We start from the raw sequence: 23,606 nt of genomic DNA on the forward strand, positions 1-23,606 counted from the left end.
TTACTTTAAACATCCAATTCGAATTCTGCGACCCCATTTTAGCCAAATTTGACTGACAATATTTCATCATCGCCTTTTTGGGCGCCATCTTGGATTCAAAAATTCCAAATCACCTTAGAGTAGTTTAAGGGTCATACTTAAACTCAACAATCAAAAATAAGACAACGATTTTTTTTTCGTGATTCGATTATCCGAAGTTTTGATTATCCGAACTGAAATTTCGCCAAGGCGTTCGGATAATCGAGTCTGGACTGTATTTCAATTCCATAGCATATTTCGGAAGTGTCCTCTTGCGGCCACCGAGAATTGATTTCGGAAGGGTAACATTTGGTCAGAGAACAACAGTATGACCGTAATGTTTATATTTTTTTATTGCAGTTTCCGGAAGTTTCTTACAATAGCCACCAGTAACCGGTTCCGAAGTTCCAAGATACAAGATACCGTAAAAGTCTGTAGGTAATTGAAGTAATCAGATACAAGTTACAAGGATAACTTAAAGAATCTTAGCGTCTAATCGATTAATTCGTCAATAAAATTGAAAAACCATTTAGCAAAATCCGTTGATTTGCATCACTATCCCATCAATGTAAAACTTCCTGAGCAATTCAAATAGTTAAAATCAATGACGTGCTCAAGCTCTCCCTCCTTCGGACTGCAGCACTGCAGACACGTAAAATTCGCAATAATATATTGCACTTCTGGTACCCGGCTGACGGTTTCGCGGCCAGCTCCATCATCTAAGCACATTTCTAAACGGTGCTAAGGACGTTCCCGTCAGCACGCTGTCATTGAGCGTGGTAGCTACCAGCAAAGCTTAGTTTTGTCGAGTGCACCTTTGCACACATAAATATAAATCGTTAGACGGTCGGTGCACTTGGACAGTGCATTTCAAAGTCAATTGAGTAACTGAACGTCTATCGATTGCTTAATCTCTCTCCCCTCTTCCCCTGTTGACTTGCTTTATGACAGCAAATAATGTCGTAATTGATCTTACCTGGAGCCTTGGGCAGGACCTTCTGGCACTCGGGAATGGACAGTCCACGGAAGCGGATGCCCTCATCGGGGTCCAGCACGGAGGTTTCGCACACCAGGCCCTTGATGCCACGCATACCACCGTACATCTGGAAGGAGGGAGGGTAATCGCGTTAACAACTAGCATCTACAATTGTGATAGGTGGTTCAGAGACGAGCGTAATTCATCAAAATGATACGATTGGCTGGACAATTGGCTGAGGGGGGCAAAAAAGAGTGATTAGGGTGTTACATGGTGTCGACTCATTGCTGAATACCAAAATCTTTGAGCTAATATTAGAACTCAAGTTTTTTCCAACTTACGTAATTGCTAGAGCTACAAAAAAAGGAAAGAAATCTCATTCTCTACTCATTCTCTGACGTAAACCAAGCCCCTCCACATCGGATGATCAATACTTTGTTCGTTGGAGAGGGAGAGAGAAAAAATCATAATGCTTTGCTCATGACGCTATCGTCGTACCACGCGCGCCATGTGCTCGTCATTGAACTTGACTGCTGACGGCTGATCGAGCCGGTTAAGCTTCACTTAATTCAGCGATTCCGCGAAGCGCCACACGTCACACGACATTGCGGAATATTCTAATGAGCAAGCGAGAGTGATCTTCGGAAGCGAATGTTTAATGCAGCTAAAACTTCAGTACAGCATAACCGGTTTAGTCCCGCAAGACATGACCGATCCGTGAGCGGTGCGATTGACCTGGGAATGTATGCAAAACGTATACAGCACAACCAGGCTGGTGTAAATCTAGATGATTGTCGAATAAAATTTTCAGGGTTAAACCGCCGAGTTCCAGTGGTGAGATAATACGTAAAACACTGGTGATAAGAAGCTTATCACTGCTGCTGCTGATGCGGCAGTGTTTTGTCAGCTGACGAACGAACGTACGATGCTCGTGTTTTGGTGGCGTAATTTCAGATTTATCTCAAGCACTAAAAAATACTGGCTCTGACGCTATTTGAAGAAAGAACTTATGCCACAAACAAACTTATATCTTAAAGCTATTAAAATAAAGCTTTACAAAAAAATCTAAACACTTCCAAGTGGTTTATGGATAGCTTCTGTATAAACAGTTTATTTATACTCTGTGCAAGAATTCATCGAATTATCTCTGCGGTAAACTTTACGCAGTAGGCCTGGCTGCTTTAGCATTTGTGACGATTCATACATTGTGCTGTAATGGCGCACTACAATAGAGTTATTTACGTGCGCATGTATTGCGTATACATACACGAAAAAAAGTGAGGTTAAATTTTGTCCGGCCAGCAAAATCAAATGGTGCGCTAGTGTGTGTACGCGAAACGTCATAAAGCTCTATTGTCAATAAATGACAAGAAGCCGTTCCTCAAGGAGGTTTGACGTTTCTCAAACAAATGCAGGTAAACAAACAAAGCAGGCAAACTGTCTGATTTAATATCACCAGAGGTGAAATGGAGCCTTTCTTACAAAATGATGAAAGCTATTGGGGCTACATATACACATAAAAATTTTTCAAAATCTGTTTTCAGGGCAATTCGCAATTCGCAATTTTCAGTGTAAGAACGGGCCTTGACCGATCTTATGCACTAGGTTCCCGACGAACACGCACTGCCCTTACACCTACATCTCACCCTTGCTCTGAGTCAGTACGAGCAGCACGCTAGAACACGCTTTGAGTGTTCGTGCCAGGCATGCACACCTTCTTTTCCGGTTACGCATTTTAACTCGGCCGGGGGTGGTACATTACGTAGGGTTTGATGTAAGTATAAGCGCCTAACCATTTATAGTGTGCCTATCAACTTTCATAAAGCCAAAACTGTTTTATTTTTAGTTTGAATTCAAAAACTAATTGTTATTTACTGTGTATTGTTTTCTCCTGAAATCTTCCCTATTGTTGAGTCGTGTTTATCTGTTGCTATTTCTTTTGTCGCGGTGTTTTGTTACAATATTTTGGTCCTAAGCATTTTATAAAAGTTTTTCAAAAGTACAATAGTAATATTTGCGTTAATCCTTTAATCATTTCATAAATTGAGTCAGGGCTCGAACCTCACTTGCTTAAGAAAAAGGTGAAGTTTCAAAACAATGGACAGTGAAAGAAATATACTATGTAAAGAATCAATAGTAAAAGAAAGATAGTAATTTATGAAGAAGATAAAGAAATTAACAATAGTTAATGAAAAGAGATAACAAACAAGCTTAGATTATTGTTATGATGGGCAATTTACATGGAAGATGAGAAATTATTGAAATAGATAAATAAAGAAAAGGCACATGATAAACAAAATTGACATCGCTGCCAAATTAAGGGAAAGCAGACAATTTGTTGCAGCAGCATCAATTAGTAAAATAAAGTGGAAAAGCGTTGAGAAATAAGAGAATCAAATAAGTAAAATCGAAATCAAATGGAGGATAGTAAACAGAAGCTGCGTTAGAGAATCAGTGAAACAAAATTAACAGAATATAGATGATAGATAAAAACGGAAAGAAGAGAAACCCCGTTGTGTGATGTTTCAGGTACATCCACAGCAGTTGACTCAACATACTGCGAATCAAAACAATACCGTCTACAATCACAAATTACTTCCCTTTCCCACATTGTCGCGCCCCTTTCTTCTAGCCGTCTCGACTCTGACCCTCGCTGGTCAAAGGTTTACGATCCGTTTCCACAGGCCACCAGCTAGGTCATCATGAAAACCAAGCCAACGTGGAGGTAAGAAAATAGGACACTTGCAAGGAACCAGAGCTATACTGTCCTGATCAAGAAAGATCTAACAGGACTACGGACGTAGTCAGTGACGCTCCTTCCAGGATGTTCCTCGCCTGAGCGTCAACTGAAGGGATATCATCAGAATCATTCGCACTTGGCCTGCAAAAAAAAAAATCTGTTTTCAGGGCATAAAAAATACATTTGCATTTATTAATAAATCAAATTTGAAGACATTTGGTTGTATCATTGCCGAGATAAAGCTATTTGAAGTTAGCAGTTTCAAAAAACGGGTGCCACGATATCTCAACATTGCTTCGACCAAATTGGCTCAAAATTTTGGTGAAGACTCGTTAAACCGGTCCCGTGTGCATGACGAAGGCTGATTTTCAAAAAGATTATAAAAAAAACATAAAAATATTTATCTGTTTTTCATTTATATAAATCGCCAGTTTTTGATTTTTGTAATTTTTGAAAATTCAAAATTTTAAAATCGGGCTTCGACATGCACACGGGACATATCTTGGGAGTCTTCACCTAAAATTTCAGCCAATTTGGTCCGTCCCATCTCGAGATATCATGGCACCCGTAAATCAACTTGGTGTTCAGAGAAAAACGCTCTCAAAGTTTGACAGCTCGCTTTGCGCATGGCAAAATTCTGAGCTTAAATCGTCTCTAACTCAGTTAAATCATGAAATATCTTCATGAAACTTTCAGGAGTGATTGAAAATCATCTTTTAAGTTGATTTAATAAATTTTCTGTAATATTAAATTTTGTGATTTTCTACATGTATGTAACCCCTTAACCTCGAATGCCATTTGTTTTAATTTCAGAGGTACATTATGGGTCGCAAGATAATTATATTTAAATAAGAAAAATATATTGGATTGACATTATTAGAAAACAATGAAGGGTACTCAGTCTTTGATTTTAGTCTATGATTTACTTAAAAAGTTATGTATCGATATTGCACTTTGTCGATTTATTATGAAAAGCCAGCAAGAACACTTTCACGCGCAGTGTAAAACGCACAAGCGTATATGTGCTGGCGTGTATGCTTCGACTTGACGATCTTTCGATCGAGAACGAGCCGGGACTTCAAATTTGATGTTCAGTTGGGGAAATATACCCTTTCCAATCAAACACCTATCTTCGTCCAAACATACTATTTAGGCTATAAACTTACCAGCAACAGCACCGCCTTGAGTAAGCACGCAAATGTGTGCCACTTACTGGCCAAAAAGATCAAATTTAATGCACTTTTGATCAAAATTTCTATTTTGCGAGACTATTTCTCACCATTTTGGTGGCACACACAGTGACACACGCGAGAAACCCTCAAACGCTTAATGAATATCGCCAGAATCAACTTTTCGCTTACTTTTTCACGGTGCTTTCGATACAAAACTGCCCCCAACTTTCGGCAACATGTTCTTTTGCACATTAGTTGGCCACTCACTTGAAAAAAATATCCCGAAACATGTAAATAATTAGCAAGCGCCATAAAAAAAAAACAAACGCGCCAAGTCTTTTGACGTTTCAATCTTGACGACCCATTCCAATCGAAGGCGCTGAAGAAACCCGAGCGAGAAGCGAAGGCAAATAAAGAACAAAGGGTGGCCACCAACACCACCAGCAACGCCGTTGGAGTGAGCCAGTGATGCCAGGAAATTTTCTCTATAAATGCTACAAATTTCATCCAATTGGCTCCTGCGCAATGTGCGTAGCGATCTGCCAAGCAATCGACCCAGAGTCCATGAGCGCTATGCAGGTGATAGTAGAGAAAAAAAGCTAAGCTGTGAAAATAGGAAAGTCTGTGTGTGTCATTAGGCATGCTCTAGAGATGTCGCTACGATTGTATTGCTGATGAGAATCGACGTGATCGCTTGTGTGAGAATAATTGTGGCAGCTGTGCTCTGAGAATGCTTGGTAAAAAGGAATAGCATGACAGCACTGCGCTTCAGTGAGATTGAAGTTGGAGAAATGGAGACACGTGTTAAGAGTCAACTGTTCGACATGCAAAAGTGTGCTGCGTGCTCGCGTTGCGCTCTGGTGACACTTGGTGTAAGTACGCTGGTGAATGATTTCAATTCTAGCAACCGAACACGGTGGCGCACGGCGTATGATGCAGCGTGCGAGTGAGGTCAAGTTGAGTGACAGGCGCCACGCCTGCCTCTGAGGTGTGGAAGCGCGTGTTTCCGCCGTAGTAGAAGACGCGTGGCGCGAGGCGCAGGTATCTGATCGTGGGTGTGACGAGAGTATAGACGATATGACATCGCGATTCTTGAGAGAAAAGGTGATAGAGTGAGGCGCGATGTTCTCTACAATGAATTCTCTGGGAAAATGGAGAAATTTTGGAAAAAAGCCTTCAAATTTGGGCACAAGCAGTTTCATGGCGCATGTTTTCGGGATGGCTTTTTGTTTGAAACAAAATTCTTTTAATTTTGATAGTGGGTATCAGAAATAGATTAGGTAGCCGCGACAAGAAGGCAATCAGTCCTGCGTGACGTATACGACTCGAATGACATGGCGCGATCTCCGGACGGAAGACTACGAGTCTTTGCAAAGTCGATCAAAAATCTCGCGCGGGGGTCTGTAGCGACTGATCAGAGTAGTTTACTCTCGGCGTGCTGTGAAGTGATGGACGACGCAAATTTGATCCAGAGCCCGCGCCAGTCCCTAGACATCGCTGCAGTCATCTGGGGCCACAAGTATTACGCAACAAGAGCTCTCAAAAATCAGGCTTTTTTTGAATTCCGGGTTTAGATTCTCTCCGAGGCAAGTAGGGAGAATGCCGGCAGGCACACAGGTGGCTGTGCGATGTAGTTGCATGTGAGTTAGATCTACGAGTACGTTGAGATAGATCTGAGAGCGTTTTGTGAATCATCTTGAATGCATGAGAATCGTTGATATTACATATCAATCGGTAGCGCGGATAAATGAGCACTCATAGGCTGCAAAAGGATGTGCGCTCGATGGACTTTGATTGCAGTGCGTGATAGTATGCGTGAATAGTTAATCGCGAGTCTATGCTAGCCTGCCTTCTCAAGAGCGGGAGGGAGATGATGGCATGATCGCAGCAGAGAACGTGGTGGATCGATGTAAGAATGAGAGGAGACGTCTAGGAGTGTATGTATAAGACTCGTGAGTTAGATCTAGCGTCGCAATCCAGTTCGCGCTCTGTTGTGCGTAGAGATGCGATGGTTCGGTAGTAGAACCTGGGAAATATACAGTTGCTGTGCCTGCTAATTGGTGCTAAGGTCGAGTATGTGCTCGCTGCGAAGCGTGAGAGCTAGTAATTTCGATATCTCGGCACGTTTCAAGGTGATCTCTAAATGCAATCTTGAGGAGCCACGTTCCGCGCGGGCTCAAACCTCCCAAATTAAACCATGCCGTCCCAATTTGCAACAAATCGGTTTCAGCTCGTACACACGGAGAATCACATGATGTTCGCACTGCTGGTTGCGCTCTCTGTTTAGGAACTTCCATTAGAGCGTCGATAATAATTATCTGCTCAAATAAAAACAGCTTAAAAAATGACGGCAGTCACGGCCATCAAACGTGAGTGAGGCACGTTGCGAGCGTCGTAGTTTGCTGGGAAGTTAAATCCGTTATCAGCGCCGAGCAGATGAACCGGACTACCGCTGATAGCGCGGAGCTGATGCTGCGGTGATGAAACGAAGTTGCGTGCTACAATCGTAATAATACAACTCTTTGGCGTTATACCTATACTGATAATAGGTGCACAATGCAGCTTTGCACTTTAATCTCGAATCAAATTGTTGGAGAGCTCGCGACGAACCGAGTTCCCACCGCCGACATCGCACCATGTCGCGTATTGATAACCTTTTTGACTCCGTAATGGACTTTTGTTTCGAGTTTGTAGCGCCAATTCTACACATAGTTGAACTGGGCACAACACTAGGCTACCTCTATCAAAATTCCTTTTTAATTATGCAAACAAGCTAAACAACACACAAAAAGTCTTAAAAGCTCAAGTTGGTCGCGCCAATTTGTTGAATCATCTGGGTAACGTCTTCCTTCCCCTCATTTAAAAAAAAAACTTGACAGGGAAGACCGGCTATTAAGTTGCACACTTGTTCTGTAACTAACCGCACTAAACGATATGTCGCTGGGTATGGCGTTCGCTCGGTCTTCTCTGCGGAATCAGAGCTCTACGTAATTCGATCCATCAGCTCCCGCGGAGGCAATTTGTTCAAACTCAATTGTCGACGATTGTGTGTGCCCCGGCAAGGCACGTGGTTCCGGACTACACGGAATTGCAGCCAACTTTACGACACGACGAGCCGGAGCAATTCTCAGAGATTTCAGACAATTGTTATTTATGTGTTATTGATTTAGCCTAAACTTTGTAGGTTGTTGTTGATTCATTGAGGTGCTTGGCAGCTTTACCATCATTGTCACTTCTCAGCCCAAAACTTTTTATTTTGTTTGTTTCTGTTAAGTACTTTCTTACATACAATAATATAATACAATTCAATGTGACATACTTCACGCTCGCGACATCTGTGCACTAGTTATGTTCACTTGTAAGAGAAACCGTGTTATACCAGAACAGACTCTCTCAATTTGATACCCGGCTCATCACAGTCGCATGCTCTACTCTTCTGCCGGTGCAATGTTTTTAGTGGACCTTTCATCCGTACAACACCCCATGTGGTCTTCTACTTCACTTACCTCGCGCCATATATCTCCTCGACTTGTAATTTTGTCAACTCACATAGACCATATACACACATAATGTTGTGTGAGAGCATCCTGACTCACATCGTATCTGTGTATCCGCGCTAGTTTATCTCGCCATTAGGGAATACTGCCAGTTAACATAGATATAATCGCTGTCCATCTCTCCATGTTTCTCCCCTAGACAAGTCCGACTATCACATAGTATGTGAGTCTCTCTATCTCTCTATTTGTAGATCATATTGAGACAGCAACATCACATCTGACACCCTTACTTCTTAACAATCAAACCCATAAGCTAGATAATTCATCGCATGTCATGTCCCGAGTCATAATGAATATGTAAGTGTTGTATGCTAAATGCTTGTCCTCCTTGACTTTAAGATATAGTAATACTTCTTCGCTGTGATCAGAAGTGCTGTTTTCTTATTGTGATATGTTATACAATCGCTGTTGTCACCTTTGTCAGTTATTATTGCATGTGCATTCATAGGCATATTCTCTCTAATGAGTCTGGTCTTAGTCCACTGAGATAGCTACTCACCAATGTACATCGTGACTCACAATAGTCGAGCGCACTCACTGGTTCTATGATAGTCATCTCATCACACATGAGATATGTCCCTCTTGCGGAAATTTCCTTGTCAGGTTGTGGTATGTAACAAACTTAGCATATGTCACATCGATCAGTTAGTGAGAGACCCTAGATAATGTGATAATGTCTTGCTTAGTGAGCACGACCTCTTGATCACTCTAACTCTCCTCGTGTAGATATTTGACTACATTATGCGCGTTACCATCCTACCACCAAAAATACTCAGTGTCCTTCTATAGGCACAAGTGACTAAGCGAGCAATCCGCAGTTGATGTCCAAACCTCTCTATAGCTTTCTCAGCTATTATCATATCTCTCTACACGCTCTCTGTTATCCCAATAGACTTAGGAGAGTTTTATCTCTCCAGAATTAGTTGTCTCTCTCTCTATTAAAAGTGAATCGAGTAATGTATCCTGTGTATTCGTATTGAATGTGAGCAGATCTGTATTCTGATATTTAATAACTCTCTAATAAAATAAGTAACGTTTATATCAGTGATAACTGGGAGATTCTCTAGTACGCTGAATTGCTCTCTAGAGAGACTAGAAAATGCTTAGAGTGTTAAAGTGAGACAGAAGTGAGAAAGACAATATAGACAAAGTTTCTCCTAAAAATGTATAATATCAAAATGCAAAGTAATGATTATATACAGTGATTTTCTATCACTTTTCCTTATCTCCGATTAAAATCCGAACACCACTTCAAAAAAACCCAACACAAACCTAACAAATGTACCCTTAATGATGTACACACATAAACCCAACCATTTAAAACAAAATATAACATAAATTCAAATCACACTCTCTATCATAAGATCATGTGTGTATAGTCTACACGCTCAATCACAGAGATAGTTTTGCTGCTACGCCGTCTCCATCAATCATTCACTGTCTAACCTTTCATGTGACACGTCATGCCACGATCCTTTGACCATAGCGTGAGGTTATCAATCATACAATCTACACCCGTGTGTGAAATTGTTCCCACTGTTCCCATCCCACTGTATTGATTGTGTGCACTATAGTCTTTGTTGTTCTGAAACTGTTACTCACTATCAGTACTCATAGCTCCTATGTATCTACTATTAGAGCCAGAGAGGCTATGTTATGGAAGACTGTGTGTTAGATGTACAGTCTTTTTTAATAGAGTGTCTCTTGTTGTCTAACATACTCATATGCTTTCAGGATATCTGTAATAATACCAATTATTGCATGCGAATGTGTAGTCTGCGTCCCTAGTCTTGTAGATCCATGGATAACTAAATATTCCTCTTGTAGTTGAGAGGTATGTGTGTGTGGCTAGGCATCGCGTAAGTGCGGGATATCACTGTGTTAATATATAACAACTCTGTATTGCATTGATGTGTGTGAGTTTTTTATGACAAATGTATTAAGACATGTGTGAGACTCTCTGAAAGTTCTCGTGCTTAGATGTGACTGCATGGTGAATAAACTTTTATACATTTCAAATTTTTTAAAATATTAAAAATGTGATAGTGTTGCATGTACTCTGAGAACTAAACAGCTGTTCTTGGACGCATGTCTTGTAGGCCACTAGATCTTTTAAACTAAGCTCTGGAATGACGGTTGTGCAGGTTCTAGAGTATCACTGTAATCAATTTGCGACCATAAAGTTCAGCGCCACGGCCTCGCGTTCTGAAACTACGATACGACTATATCTCTGGAGACATCAGAGAGACTGAGTAGAGAGAAGCTGACAACGCGCGAGTCAAGATCTAGAAGGATCATGTCTTCGCAAATGATGATATGCGCGCGACAAATTTGGCGTTTTTGGTGATGTTCGACTGCAGGCCAGATTGAGGTGTCGTGTAGCTCTTAGAGTGCAGCAGCGCGCACTAGGGAATTAGATTTTTAAGGCAAATTAAAGACGATGTGTGTTGACGTGTGAGTCACGATATAGCTCTGTCTAGAACAAGTGCTCTTAGCTGGAGGCTCTGATCAGTGAGTGGGACAATGGTACTAGAGATAGAGATAGATGATGAGTCTGATCTCTTCGCAGTGGTTGGGCTGCTATGACAGTAGTGTGTGCTGTACAAGGTCTGCAGACAGCGTGTCACAGCGACGTGTGCATCGGCTGACATTGTGAGAGTCGCATGAGTTCGCGCGCTATGTGAGACGCGCCTTGAGCAGTGTCGGGGATTCTGCTCGGTTTGTTCTAGAGGTCGTATCGAGTTGCTCCGATTTGGATGAAACTTTCAGCGTTTGTTTGTCTATGCATGAGATGAACTCATGCCAAATATGAGCCCTCTACGACAAAGGGAAGTGGGGTAAAACGGGCATTGAAGTTTGAGGTCCAAAACACATGAAAAATCTTAAAATTGCTCGCATTTCCGTAAAACTTCATCAATTCCAACTCTCTTCGATGCATTCGAAAGGTCTTTTGAAGCCCTTCAAAATGTGCTATAGACATCCAGGATTGATTTGACTTTTTCGCATAGCTTTTGCAAATTACTGTTAAAAATTGATTTTTTTAAAACCTTAATAACTTTTGGCAACAGCCTCCAACACAGCCCCCTGGCACCACTGTAAATGTCTAGAACGTTTGACAGTCACCAAAACCTCGAAGAGCCCACGCATTAGTATGTGTGAAGAGCCCACCATAAACAAAGCATCGGATAGAGAATGTGCATAAGTATGTGTGAAGAGCCCACCATCAACAAAGCTTTGGTTGAATTAGTATTGGTGTTTTCTGATTGTTTACATCAAAATAGGGAAATGGCGAACACGAAAGAGGTTAACCAAAAATAATATTTAGTGTAAATTTATTATAAAATTCACGCGAGTGGCCTTTTTATCTTGGGCAAATTTCCGGGCATATAATGTGTGTGTATGAGGCCGGAGTCGAAGGAGCTCTTGAATCGGATGGCGGGATGAGCAACCGGAGAAGCAGGAGTAGTTTTAACCAATTTAGAGGAAAAATCCGAATCAACCGGGAAAATCTGGGACTTGGGAACAAAAATTTCTTGGAATCGACTCGGTTGGAACATTCTTTAAAGAGTCCTGGACATGCAGCAAGTGTTACATGAGAAAAAGTACATTTTTTAAGAAACGTCTGTGCACTTTGTTTATTTTTCAAAATCTGACAGTAGACACCTTCGTTTTCTTCTTTGTTTTCTTGATGTTCGTCATCGAATATTTTGGTTTCATAAACATGGCGGCAGTGACAGAGGGCTGCTCCAACACCCATACTCCCATAGGTCAAAAGATAGGTAATAACATGGACTATAAGCCTACGGTATTAACTTTTTGGCCAATCGCAGTTTTTCTCATAGTTTTTCGATTTTTCTAGAACAAACATTTTACAACGTTGGTTTTTGCTCTGTAGGCCTCCATAGCGGCACTTTTTGATCTCAATTTTGACATATTCGGAATCCTCAGAAAATTTTACATTAGGTTGAGGTGTTGGAATTTTGAATTTGATTGGAAAAAATGCCATTTAGAATTAATTAAAAAATTATTTAGAATTTTGTCGGATTAGGGGTAAACAAGTTTTCACCTACTTGATACAGCATTTGACGTATTGATCATAGGGTAAATAAGATCTATTTCTTTTTTCAAAAATGTTTTATTTAATTATTTTTTAAATCAAAATTACAACTCCAATACTTCTAACTTACGTGAAATTGACCGAGGATTCCGAATATGACAAAATTGAGACCAAAAAGTGCCGTCTTCTTGGCCTACAGGGCAAAAACTAACGTTGTAAAATGTTTGTTCTAGAAAAATCGAAAAACTATGAGAAAAACTGCGATTGGCCAAAAAGTTAATACCGAAGGCTTATAGTCCATGAAATTCCCTAACTTTTGACCTATGGGAGTATGGGTGTTGGAGGCTGTTGTAAAAAGTTATTAAGGTTTTAAAAAAATCAATTTTTAACAGAAATTTGCAAAAGCTATGAGAAAAAGTCAAACCAATCCTGGATGTCTATAGCACATTTTGAAGGGCTTCAAAAGACCTTTCGAATGCATCTAAGAGAGTTGGAATTGATGAAGTTTTACGGAAATGCGAGCAATTTTAAGATTTTTCATGTGTTTTGGACCTCAAACTTCAATGCCCGTTTTACCCCACTTCCCTTTGTCGTAGAGGGCTCATATTTGGCATGAGTTCATCTCATGCATAGACAAACAAACGCTGAAAGTTTCATCCAAATCGGAGCACCTCGATACGACCTGTTTCACATCGGTGAAAAACTCGCTCTTAAAAGCAATTTTATTGTTGTGGAGCATAGATTTGCACTGTCCAAACACTTTGATTGAAAAAATACTTCTCAACAAAAAATACTATTTTTTTATTTGGTACGATTTGAAAGACAGCATAAAAAATTAGAAAATTCATAATATTTTATCAAAGTTGCATCATTTTAACAAGCATTCAAGCTATTCATAAATCCTCCTACTCATTTTGGACATTAAAGTTGCTGTTCTATACAATTCTGTTGCAAAATATCAATCACAAACAGGATCAGAAATTTTTTGTTAAATTTCAAATTTCCCGGGAACCGAACAAGTACTGTATTTCGTTTCAACTGGAAATGTCAAAAGTTAAAGTTATCTGAATTTAAAATGTTGTTCTTAATTTTATTTTAGTTTGAATCAAAGAACTTTAAAACATGGTTGCTATTGTTGTTGTTATTTCATACAATTTAGAAAAATATCCAGGAATTCGCTTATAAAAATGTTTACCAAGTTTCCTATTTAAATATATGTAAATTTAGATGTTGAATATTTGAACCAATGATAATTTAGCTAGTTGTCAGTATTTAACTGTTTTAATTTTTTAAGTGAATATTTTAGTATGATGATGTAAAATTTTTGACGAGACAAAAAATATTTGAAAAGACTTAATAAATTTAGTTGAACAATTAAAAATATTTAATACGGAAACATTCGGTTTTCAATAGCCTTAGTAAAAATTAAATAATAATAGTAAAGTAAGTTATAAAATAATTCAAGAGTTTGAAAATAATTTTCAAACAAATATGCTTGGGATTCTCGACTTTTTCCCGTCTTTTTGACAAAAAATCACGAATTCCAGACTGTTTCCCGATTTCCCGACTTGAGTGGCCACCTGCCTGCTAAAGTGATTTAGAATATTCGAATTCAATTGATTCAGAATATTCAAATTCAGTGATTCAGAATATTCAAATTCAAGCCAAAATGACGATGATGAAATATTGAAGAAAAAAAAGCATTTTGTCGTTTAATGGAAAATTTCTCGGATTAGGATTCAAAAAGCCGTAAGAGCCATTGGTAAACAAAGTTCTTTTTGAATTGGTATTCGACCTACTTACGAAAAACCAATATCAAAAATGCTTGAGATTGTTCATCTACACGTCCTTCAAGTGCCTCAAACTAAAAATAAATGAAATTTTGCTTCATTTTGGCGAAAACCGAAAATTAGTGTCAGAGGTCACGGTGGCTCTTACGGCTTTTTAAAAACTCACCCGAGAATTTACTATTCAAATTTCGCAGAACTCGAATTTAATGTTAACATTATGAAAATAAAATAATACGAAAAAAAATTATTTGCTCGTGATTCGATTATCCAATACAAACCTTCGGATAATCGAACGTCGGATAATCGAGTCTAGACAGTAATAGTAATTTTTCCTAGGGCCAGTGCACAGTATTCGGAATGGCAAAAATAAGTGGAATAAATTGATAACTCTCTTGTTTGACGTCCTATCCAAATGGTGTCTTCGGAAGAGTTGTTGTACTTGATAAGAGGAGAAAATTTCATGAATGTTTCGAGATATACGCCATTTTTGCAAAAATGGTCAAAAAAAAACGCTTTTTTGATGATAGCTCAAAATGTTAGCAATTAAGCGGCCTACTATGTTTTGAAGAGTTGTTTATGACATAAAATTACACATCTTTGCCGAAGACAGCAAAATGTTTTGAGCCTTTATTGAGGAGTTATAACCATTTTAAAGTGATTTTGAGCCTGTTTTCAAGTTGCTATGTTTTCAAAATGGCGCATTTTGGTGCAAAACTGAACAATGCACCTGAAAGTTGCACTTTCAACTACATTTCCTGAAAATATCTCCGTGTCTATCGGTGTCTATTTTTAGATATCTCAATTTGAAGTTGACGGTTTCAATTTATTTATAATTTTTAAGCGGAATTTTATTAAAAACGTGGTAATAATCGGTATATTGAAGGGTAAATTGATAGATTTTGAAAATACATTGTTTATGCTTAAAATTATGACACATATTCTAAAATTATGAATAAAAACATGTTTATTTCCTTTTATATTTGGTCACTTTAGAAAGGTTGTCGTATTTTTTCAAGTATTTTCCAAAAAATTGATTAATTTATTTACCGATTTTCACCCTGTATCCATTAATATTTAAAATAACATTTTTAAATAAATAAAATAGGCTCAAAATCACTTAAAAATGGTTTCAAAAACACCCAAAAAGCAAAAACTGGAAATTTGGTTTATTGGACCTTTAAAAAAAAACTCCAGAAATATACATTGAGTGAACTGAGCAAAGAGGTAATCATCTGATTTTATATTGTTCAGACTAATCATATGTTATTTTAGGTTTTTTTTAAATTTAAAATGTTTTAGAAATTGAATGCCTAAGCCGTACATTTAAAAAAAATTATTGTTCAACCCAAAACTGGAAATTCTAAATAAATTGCTCATTCTTACGAGAATTTCTCGACAGCAGTTATTGAGCTGTGCAGTGCAGTCTGGCGGCTTGTTTGTGTGTAATTTATCACTCGCTGCGCGGGGATTGTCCAGTCTCGTGTTGTTTCAGCGTTGACAAGTCCGGGCCGGGGGAGGTCCCCACCATTACTAATAGGTTGATTTGATTTGTCGAGTTCGCGTGATGCTTCTAATCATCGCGCATTGAATGGGATAAAAGCTAAGACAATTTAAAGCGGATAATTGAAAATCCTTTTCGGAGGAGTGTGCCCGGCCTCAAAGTCAATCACCTTGAAGCGTTCAGGGGAACACGCGCGTATCGCGCAGCTGTTCAGAACTGATAAGTTTGAATGTCTGTGGTGGTGGAGTTGGTCATATGACGCTCGCTGGTAGTAGATAAAAAAAACGAAGGTACGTACACGCGCAGCATGTTGTTGCAAATAATTCCGAGACTCATATTTACCGCTGGCGAGTGCGAGTAACTTTTTACGTAAGCCAAACATGTGTATAGATAGCAGTTTTAGCTCGACCTTGTGTAACCCGGCGCAAGGTAGCAGCGATAGTGAAGGTGAATTTGCCGTTACAAAACGTTGAAATGCTTTTTGATCAAGTTATCACACAGAAAGGGAACCCCCGCGAAAGGGCCAATCAGGTTGATCCAATTGCGCCAACGTCGCAAACCGATCAACCACAAGTGCCTCGACTTCCCGCGCGTTCAGAACGGTTGTCAAGCCTGGCCGAGTCATAGCGTCGTGTGATTATCATTACTTAATTGAGTTAAAGTGCCGGAGAGCGCCAAACGAATGACCGCGGTGATGTCACATGATGCCCACCACCCTCAAACCGGTCAGCAGCAGCCGGAAAGTTATTCTGGTCTCACTTTTGTTTTGATTCGTCGTCCTTTCGGAGCTCGCGGTGCAAACCTGTTTACCTTCTACAAGTTAACAATTTATTGCCAAGAGCAGTGTGCCAAAAAAATAATCGGGGTCATGATCTGAACCGCTTCCCCCTTATTTGGGCCAATTGTCCAGCCGGCGTCTGGTTCTATTTTCAGAGGCTGGGAAGCACCGTGTGATGTGATGTGTGGTCTAATTGGTTTATTGGGACTTACCATGTCGACGGTGACCTCGCCCACTTTCGTGTTGCCATGCTGCTTACGGAAGTTCTTGACGCGCTCCTGCTCCTTCGGGACCTTCTCGTTCAGGACCGCCTTGAGGTCTGTGCTGTCGGAGGCATTGCGCACGTACGTCGCAATCACCGGGAGGACGTTCTGTTTGTCGGAGAGAAGAAAAGGTTTGATTAAAATTTGTTAATGAGCTTGAAAGAATACTCCAAGTAACCGACCCTGACTTTGAGACCCCTAAAGCTAGTTTAAAGCATGTCGTCACCCTGAATGTCACTATCTTATCGCCTACACTGCTGTGCAGACTTCCCAGAAAACCCCCTCAGAAGATTCGAGTCTTATCTGGTTCCTCAGCACTGATTCCCAGTAGCGAATATACAAAAAAACGTCAATGTAGTTGATCAGGTGATTGCGCCAGTTGGAATCCGGCTGCAAGCCGGTCATCACCCCAGAGGTCACATGTGGTCGTGTGATTGAGCTGTGTCCCAACTTGATTCGAATGCCAAAAATTTCCCTTTCGAAGCCATTGACTCGCACTGAATGAGGAAGACCCTTGGAGATGAACTTAAAGGTGCTACCCGAAATAGTCTTTAATCAGTTGAGTTGGGGGTGTTTGTTGCTATTGCAGGTCTGTTACCGGTTATTCTGTCCGCGACTGTAACCAATCAACCCTGTCGGCACTGACGAGTGCAATTTTTCTCGAGTCTATTTCGGGAGAAGGCGACGTCGAGCGTCAGCAAACTGATTTTTTTTTTCCTGTAGGTAATTCTCTTGGTGTCTATTTGCGACGAATGTTTTCCACGACGTAGACAGAAATTAGGTAATGGCGGGCTGGGAATATTAAGTAAGAATGACTGTGCGAAATTTTGCGGGTTTGAACCAGTTTTCAGCGATCGCTGAAAATAAACTTTGTTATGAAGGTTTTTTTGTTATTCCTGTTTTTGCAAACAGATTTCCTGTTGTCCTTTTTTTCTAAATCATAAAATATTCCATTTTCAAGATGCATTTTTCATAATTTTTAAACTTTGAAGTGTATTTGCAACGGCCTAAACGCATACAAACATACGTCAATCTTTTTAAACAACCATAAATCAACAATTTAACCGTCAATTTGAATGATTCCAAACTCACCACCGCTAGTTTACACACGTTTGACAGATGCTTGGAACTGTACCCACGAAGACTAACAAAAAATCAACACCGGTTTTACACCGTGTCGTCATTTGACAGCTCGTGTGCACTGTTTACATGGTCCATGTAAACAGTGCACTCCTTTCTAACCTCCAAATCGAGTCGGCGTAAAACCTAATTGTTTTTGTTTTTTTGCGAGCAGTGACATAACCAAACTTTTCGACCCCCTCAGCAAACATCAAACCAGTACAAAATTTCTTTTTCCGGAAAAGATCCAGCAACAAATCTGTATCATAGACTAATAAAAGACTACACAGTAGGCTCTGAACCATGACTCAACCTTTTTATGACCCCTCGGCACGGCCGGTTCACTGTCAAAAATGACAGATCGAAATGTCATCAACTGGCAGCTCTGACGTTGACATGACATTTCACGCAATGTTATTGTTTATGTTTTGTTTTGAATTAAACGGAAAATGTTCCAGATGCGGACGGTAATTACTAGAGTGAACCATCGTTCGGGGGGGATCCTGAGGGTGGTCGAATTTCTAGCGATTCCGTGTGTCTGCTGAAAGATAGACACGCCTACGCCTGAAGGTCATTCCGGGATTCGAACGGCAACATGGGCCTCACCATCGAGGGCAAGAAGTGGCTCCCGATCGAGATCATTTCGGGCTGTCAATCGTCATCCTCCCAGAAAACGACCACGTGAACACCGTCGGGTTTACCAAGCAAAGCGGCGTATCTAGTCGTGGCCCGCCTCCGGTTGATACTGCCGGGGCAAGACTGACCTTCTTCAAGCCGGGATCTTCATCCAGAAAGGCAAGAAAGTCCTTGCAGACGCCATCTGGGCCTCGACGTACTGAATCTACTTCAAAAACCTCAACAGGCCCAAGATCTTTGCCCCGAACTGCCATTCCGAACCCGGGGGCATGAGCTCGAACCAGCAACTTGGAACTGGCAACGAGGAAGACGAACAACGCAGCTTGTCAGCAAGCAGGTGCAGGGCATGCGCATCCTTAAAGTTACTAGCGGAGGTCAGCACAGTTTGTCCCATGTAGAGGGAGACTTAGAGGAAGCCACCCCGTCACGGAACCGAAACCCGCCGCCGCCGCTAAGTCCAAGAATGTAGAATGAGAATAAATTTTACTACAAAGAAAACAAATACGCGGATACTTTTTATCATGTACTTCAAATTTTATTTTCAATTGTTGGTTCCTTAACCTGATAAAAAGTTGTAAACTAACAGGCTCTCGTAACAAATAAACAATCAATTACAATTACAATTACAATATTTTTAACTTGATCTAAAAATTCACTTCTTCTTGACCAACTCCTCGCCCTTCTGGATGTTTTTCTTCAGCTCCTGAATGGCCTTCTTGAGCAGCTCCTTCTCGTTGGCGTTCACCTTGGGCAGACCAAGGTTCTTCTCGAGACCGTTCTTGCCCAGCAGCAGCGGCGTGGAGAAGTAAGTGGCCTTGGTAATATCCGAGCGGAAAAGACCGGAATGTTGACCTCTTGTGGGTCGACTCCGGCACGGTCAATGTCCGGCATGGAAATGGCCAACACGCGCTTTGGGTCCAAAACTGCAGCCTTGGGCAGAGTGTCGCAGGCAATCGGGACCGTTGAGTTAACCGGATTCGAGATGGGGGCACGCATTGGCACATCCGGCGGCGAGGCCGCGGGCGATCAAGGTGTTCGTGTTGAACAGATTTGGCTCGCTAAACAATAATCCCTGCACTGCTGATTAACTTATTGCAAAGCAAAACAACACAAACAAGATGCGCGCGTAAATCAGCACAAAACGAAATCGAAAAAGCCAGCGCTGCCAGGTCGATCTGTCATACGAGGGGCGAGCCGATATGGGGTTCAACGTTGTACCCGCGGTTCACAGCTTATGAGTCATACTTTTTGGAAAATTTTGTTCGGAGTGAGTAGTCTTTAATTAGTCTATGTCTGTATGGTTTGCGTTTACGGAGGGTGGCGAAAAATGTCAACAAATCACTTGGTTTGGTTTAAAAAAACATGAAGAGTGATAATTATTCTCTTAAATTCGCAAAAAAGATCGTCATTTATTATTTCATGTTATTTTTTATTTGGATGAAATTGTCCATCCATGGGGGGTCGCAAAAAAAATAAAAAAAAGTTTGAAAATTGAATCTACGAGCCATGCTTTCAATATTTGAATGAAAAAAGTGGTTTATAATGCAATATACACCTGTTCAGTTGTTTTGTAATCATTTAATAATTTCCAAAATATCTAAGTATGAGCTGGAGTCGGAGTCGGAGCCGAAAATTTCTGATAACCCGGAGCCGGTGTCGGAGTTATTTAAAATTCAACAAAAATTATGTTTTTTTTATTGTTCACAAAACTTCTTATTTTTTAATTCTTTCTTTTAAGTCGCATGCATTGCGTAACCATTTTTTTAATTAGATTTATCCGATGAGCAATTCTCTACGAAATCGGCCGATTTCAACCTTTTTTTTATTTTCTGTTTTTTTTATATATTTTTGCTATATTTGGCTCAAACTTTATGGGGGCATTCCCTATCACCAAAGAAGCCATTTTGTGTCCTTGATTCACTAATACTAATCTCTATACAATTTTGGCAGGTGTTCATATAAAAAGGTACGTAAATATCGATTAATTTTTTTGCAAAAAATCAACTTCCCAAAATCGGTATTTTAAAAATTTTAGACCAATTTTTTAAATTAAAATCAGATTTGCAATCGAAAAGTACTTTACACATTTTTTAATTAAGTATAAGGCTTTCTAGTCAGAAAATTACCAACACATTCAAAGTATGTTTACATGACAGCTGGACATTTGTTTGCATCAGGTTTCATATCTCTTTCTAGCAAAAGTTTTTTGTCAGGCGACTTCTAGCTGGTTTTTATCACTGACCGCTCGATATGTCAGCCAACATATTTCACAAGCTGCGTAATATTATATAATTTCAGGAATGGTCAATCATGGACACTATTTAAAAAAATCGAAAACCGGATTTTTTCGGACAAAACTTTACTTCAAAAGGCTATATTTTTAAAACAGTGCACTTAATAAAAAAAATGTGTTAAGTACTTTTCGATTGCAAATTCGATTTTACATACATGATTTAAATGTTTTACAAAAATCACTATTTAAAAAAATCATTAATCGTTGTTAAAATGTTGGTCTTTACTTCTGAGTTGTTCTTCTGAAAATGCTTGCAAAATTAGAGATATGTTTTGATTTCTGTTTCAATAATGTTTAATACCTGTTACCTGGAACTTTTTTTCAGTTTTGTGATTCGAATTTATTTTTTTGAGAAAAACATTACATTTTTAAAAGTATTTAAATAATTCTATTTATCAATGATTCCATAATAAGTGGAGTCGGAGTCGGAGCTAACCATTTGTTGAAAGCTGGTGTCGGAGTTGGAGTCGGTTAGAGTTTGTAGGCCGGAGTTGGAGTCAGAGTCGGAGTCGTTTGAAACATGACCCGACGCCGCAGCCCTGGATTTACCTTTTATTTTCATTGAAAATTTGAAGTTTTTTCAAAAAATATTTTTTTACCCCTGATTTTTCGGACAAATTTTGAAAGGGTGGATGAAAAATCTCAAATTTTGCGTTACGTAATAAAAGAACGCTCCCTAACCATTCAGCTACGCCTTCTCCTTGTATCAAATGATTAGTCATACTGCATAAAAAATGCTAAAATGCAATTTTAGATACAACACTTTTATCTTTTAAGACGTAAAACGGTTGCGGGAGGGGAGGGGGTTGTCGGAGACCGTTTTACTCTCTATACAATTTTTTTAAAATTTGTATGGAAATTCTGTTACGAGGGTGGGAGGGCATCTAAAAATCCGTTTTTTTTGCGTTACGTAATAAAAGTACACTCTCTTTGGTTCATGAAAAATGTTCATTTTCTGCATTTTTTTTGTCATAATGTAAAAAACACTCCGAAAAAATGAGAAAATTTCCAACAATTTTCCTTTACATATAAAGTTTGTCAAACAAACTGCTGGTTTTAATTAACCCATACATTTATTAAAATTAAACTGTTTTTTTTCTATATTTTCAAAAGTTTGGCTTGATTCTAAAATTTCAGATTTATTTTTGTTGAAAAAAAAAACAGAAATTCAAACAATAGTTTGTTTTTGTATGTCTGATTGAACAAAGTAAAATATTTTTGTACGAATGACTGACAAACTAATATGAAGAATTGGATGATTTAAAATGGATTGTCGGCAGCCAAATCTACCAACAAAATATGTGGTAAACAAACTTTTGCTATCGTTAGCTCTGCACATATATAACTAATAAGGTAATTATAAAAATAAGTTTTCTCATAAGACGCTTAAATCCGTAAGACAGAGCCGGTCAAGTAATGTATCTTATTTTGGCCTAATTGTTAGTTTGATATTAATAAAGATAGGACTAAGACTGGTTTCTACTCCGACAAATTCGATCTAGGGACCTACATAGGGAAATGAAATGTTCCGAGAGAAATTTCAAACTCCCAAAGTCATTCAAATTTAAGGTTGGAAAACTTGTGGGTTTTCTTTGGTGCTGGCGCGTTTCTTGTACCGAACAAGCACAAACATAACAAAAACTACCAGATTATTATAAACAACAGTTTTACAATGCTTGTGATTGTTAAAAATCTCGTTTTTTTGGCCAAAATTATTTTAAATTGATTCCAACCTTGTTCTTGCATAGTCTTGTTGCTCGATTGGAACCCCGATTTGACAGTTCGATTGGAACCCTGAGAGTGACATTTCGCCTCTCCATATAGGCTCTCTAATTCGATCGATTCAGTTGACGCCAGCTAAACCTTACCGTTTAGCGAAAAAAAACACCAAACGGACCAACACGTGCCAATAATTGGCCGACAGCAACCTGCCACTTATGGCCTGCAATGCTGCTATTCACCCAATTCTGCACGGCAAGCCTTCTAGTTGGCCTTCTGCTGTTACATCACTCCAATACGTCACCATCAAGTTATCTACTCTCTCTCTCGTAGTAGTACCAAGAGCCCGTTAGCATTCCGGCCCGGCTTTGCTGCTCAGCCCAACCACCAACCAGAATAGCATACGAATGGCACGGGGAAGGCAAAAGACCCAATAACTAGGAAGCATCAGCCCACACGAGCCATGCGAAGACAGTACCTGGTACGGCTGAAACTCGCGCCAAGTTCAGTTGGGACATTAGCGTGTATCACTACCCGAAACATAGTCGTGGGGTGAGGAAGGCGATCAGAGGTTGGGGTCAGCAGCAGACGCGGGGTAGATCTTTTGCCGGGTTGGCAATCGACCAACATCACGAAAGAGACTCATTCGAAGCACATGGCTCAAGCCGGCAAACGAAGAGGAAGCCAAAAGAAACTTGGCGAGAAGAAATTGGAGGCACGACCACGCGGTGCCTTCTTCGTGATCTTTCCAACTTGAAGTTCTTTCTTCTTTTTTTTGGGGGCGATAATACAAGCCCTCTCACCAACACTCGCTCGATGGTGCTCACATTGTATTGGAATACATAGCTGGAGCTGAAGCGCTATCAGAGGCAGCACATGGTCATGACCGTGGTGGCGCTGATTTGGCAAAGTGTCTTGCTCGTCGTCGTCGTCGTTGAAGTTCGGCTGTGGAAGGTCGGGTCATGCTGATGGAAACTTCGCGACGAT

General features: G+C 39.9%; 1 protein-coding gene across 1 annotated transcript in view; it reads right to left on the reverse strand.

Annotated features, from left to right (window-relative positions):
* LOC120428134 (probable citrate synthase 2, mitochondrial) overlaps positions 1 to 23,606 on the reverse strand; it is a 34,218-nt gene that overhangs the window by 7,595 nt on the left and 3,017 nt on the right. Inside the window, exons 3-4 of the mRNA XM_039593116.2 lie at positions 16,802 to 16,960; positions 995 to 1,121 (exon numbers count right to left, since the gene is read on the reverse strand). Of these exons, the coding sequence (XP_039449050.1) occupies positions 995 to 1,121; positions 16,802 to 16,960 (286 nt within the window). The remainder of the gene's footprint in view (positions 1 to 994; positions 1,122 to 16,801; positions 16,961 to 23,606) is intronic.

The sequence above is a fragment of the Culex pipiens genome, chromosome 2 (assembly GCF_016801865.2).
Source record: "Culex pipiens pallens isolate TS chromosome 2, TS_CPP_V2, whole genome shotgun sequence".
NCBI lineage: Eukaryota > Metazoa > Arthropoda > Insecta > Diptera > Culicidae > Culex > Culex pipiens.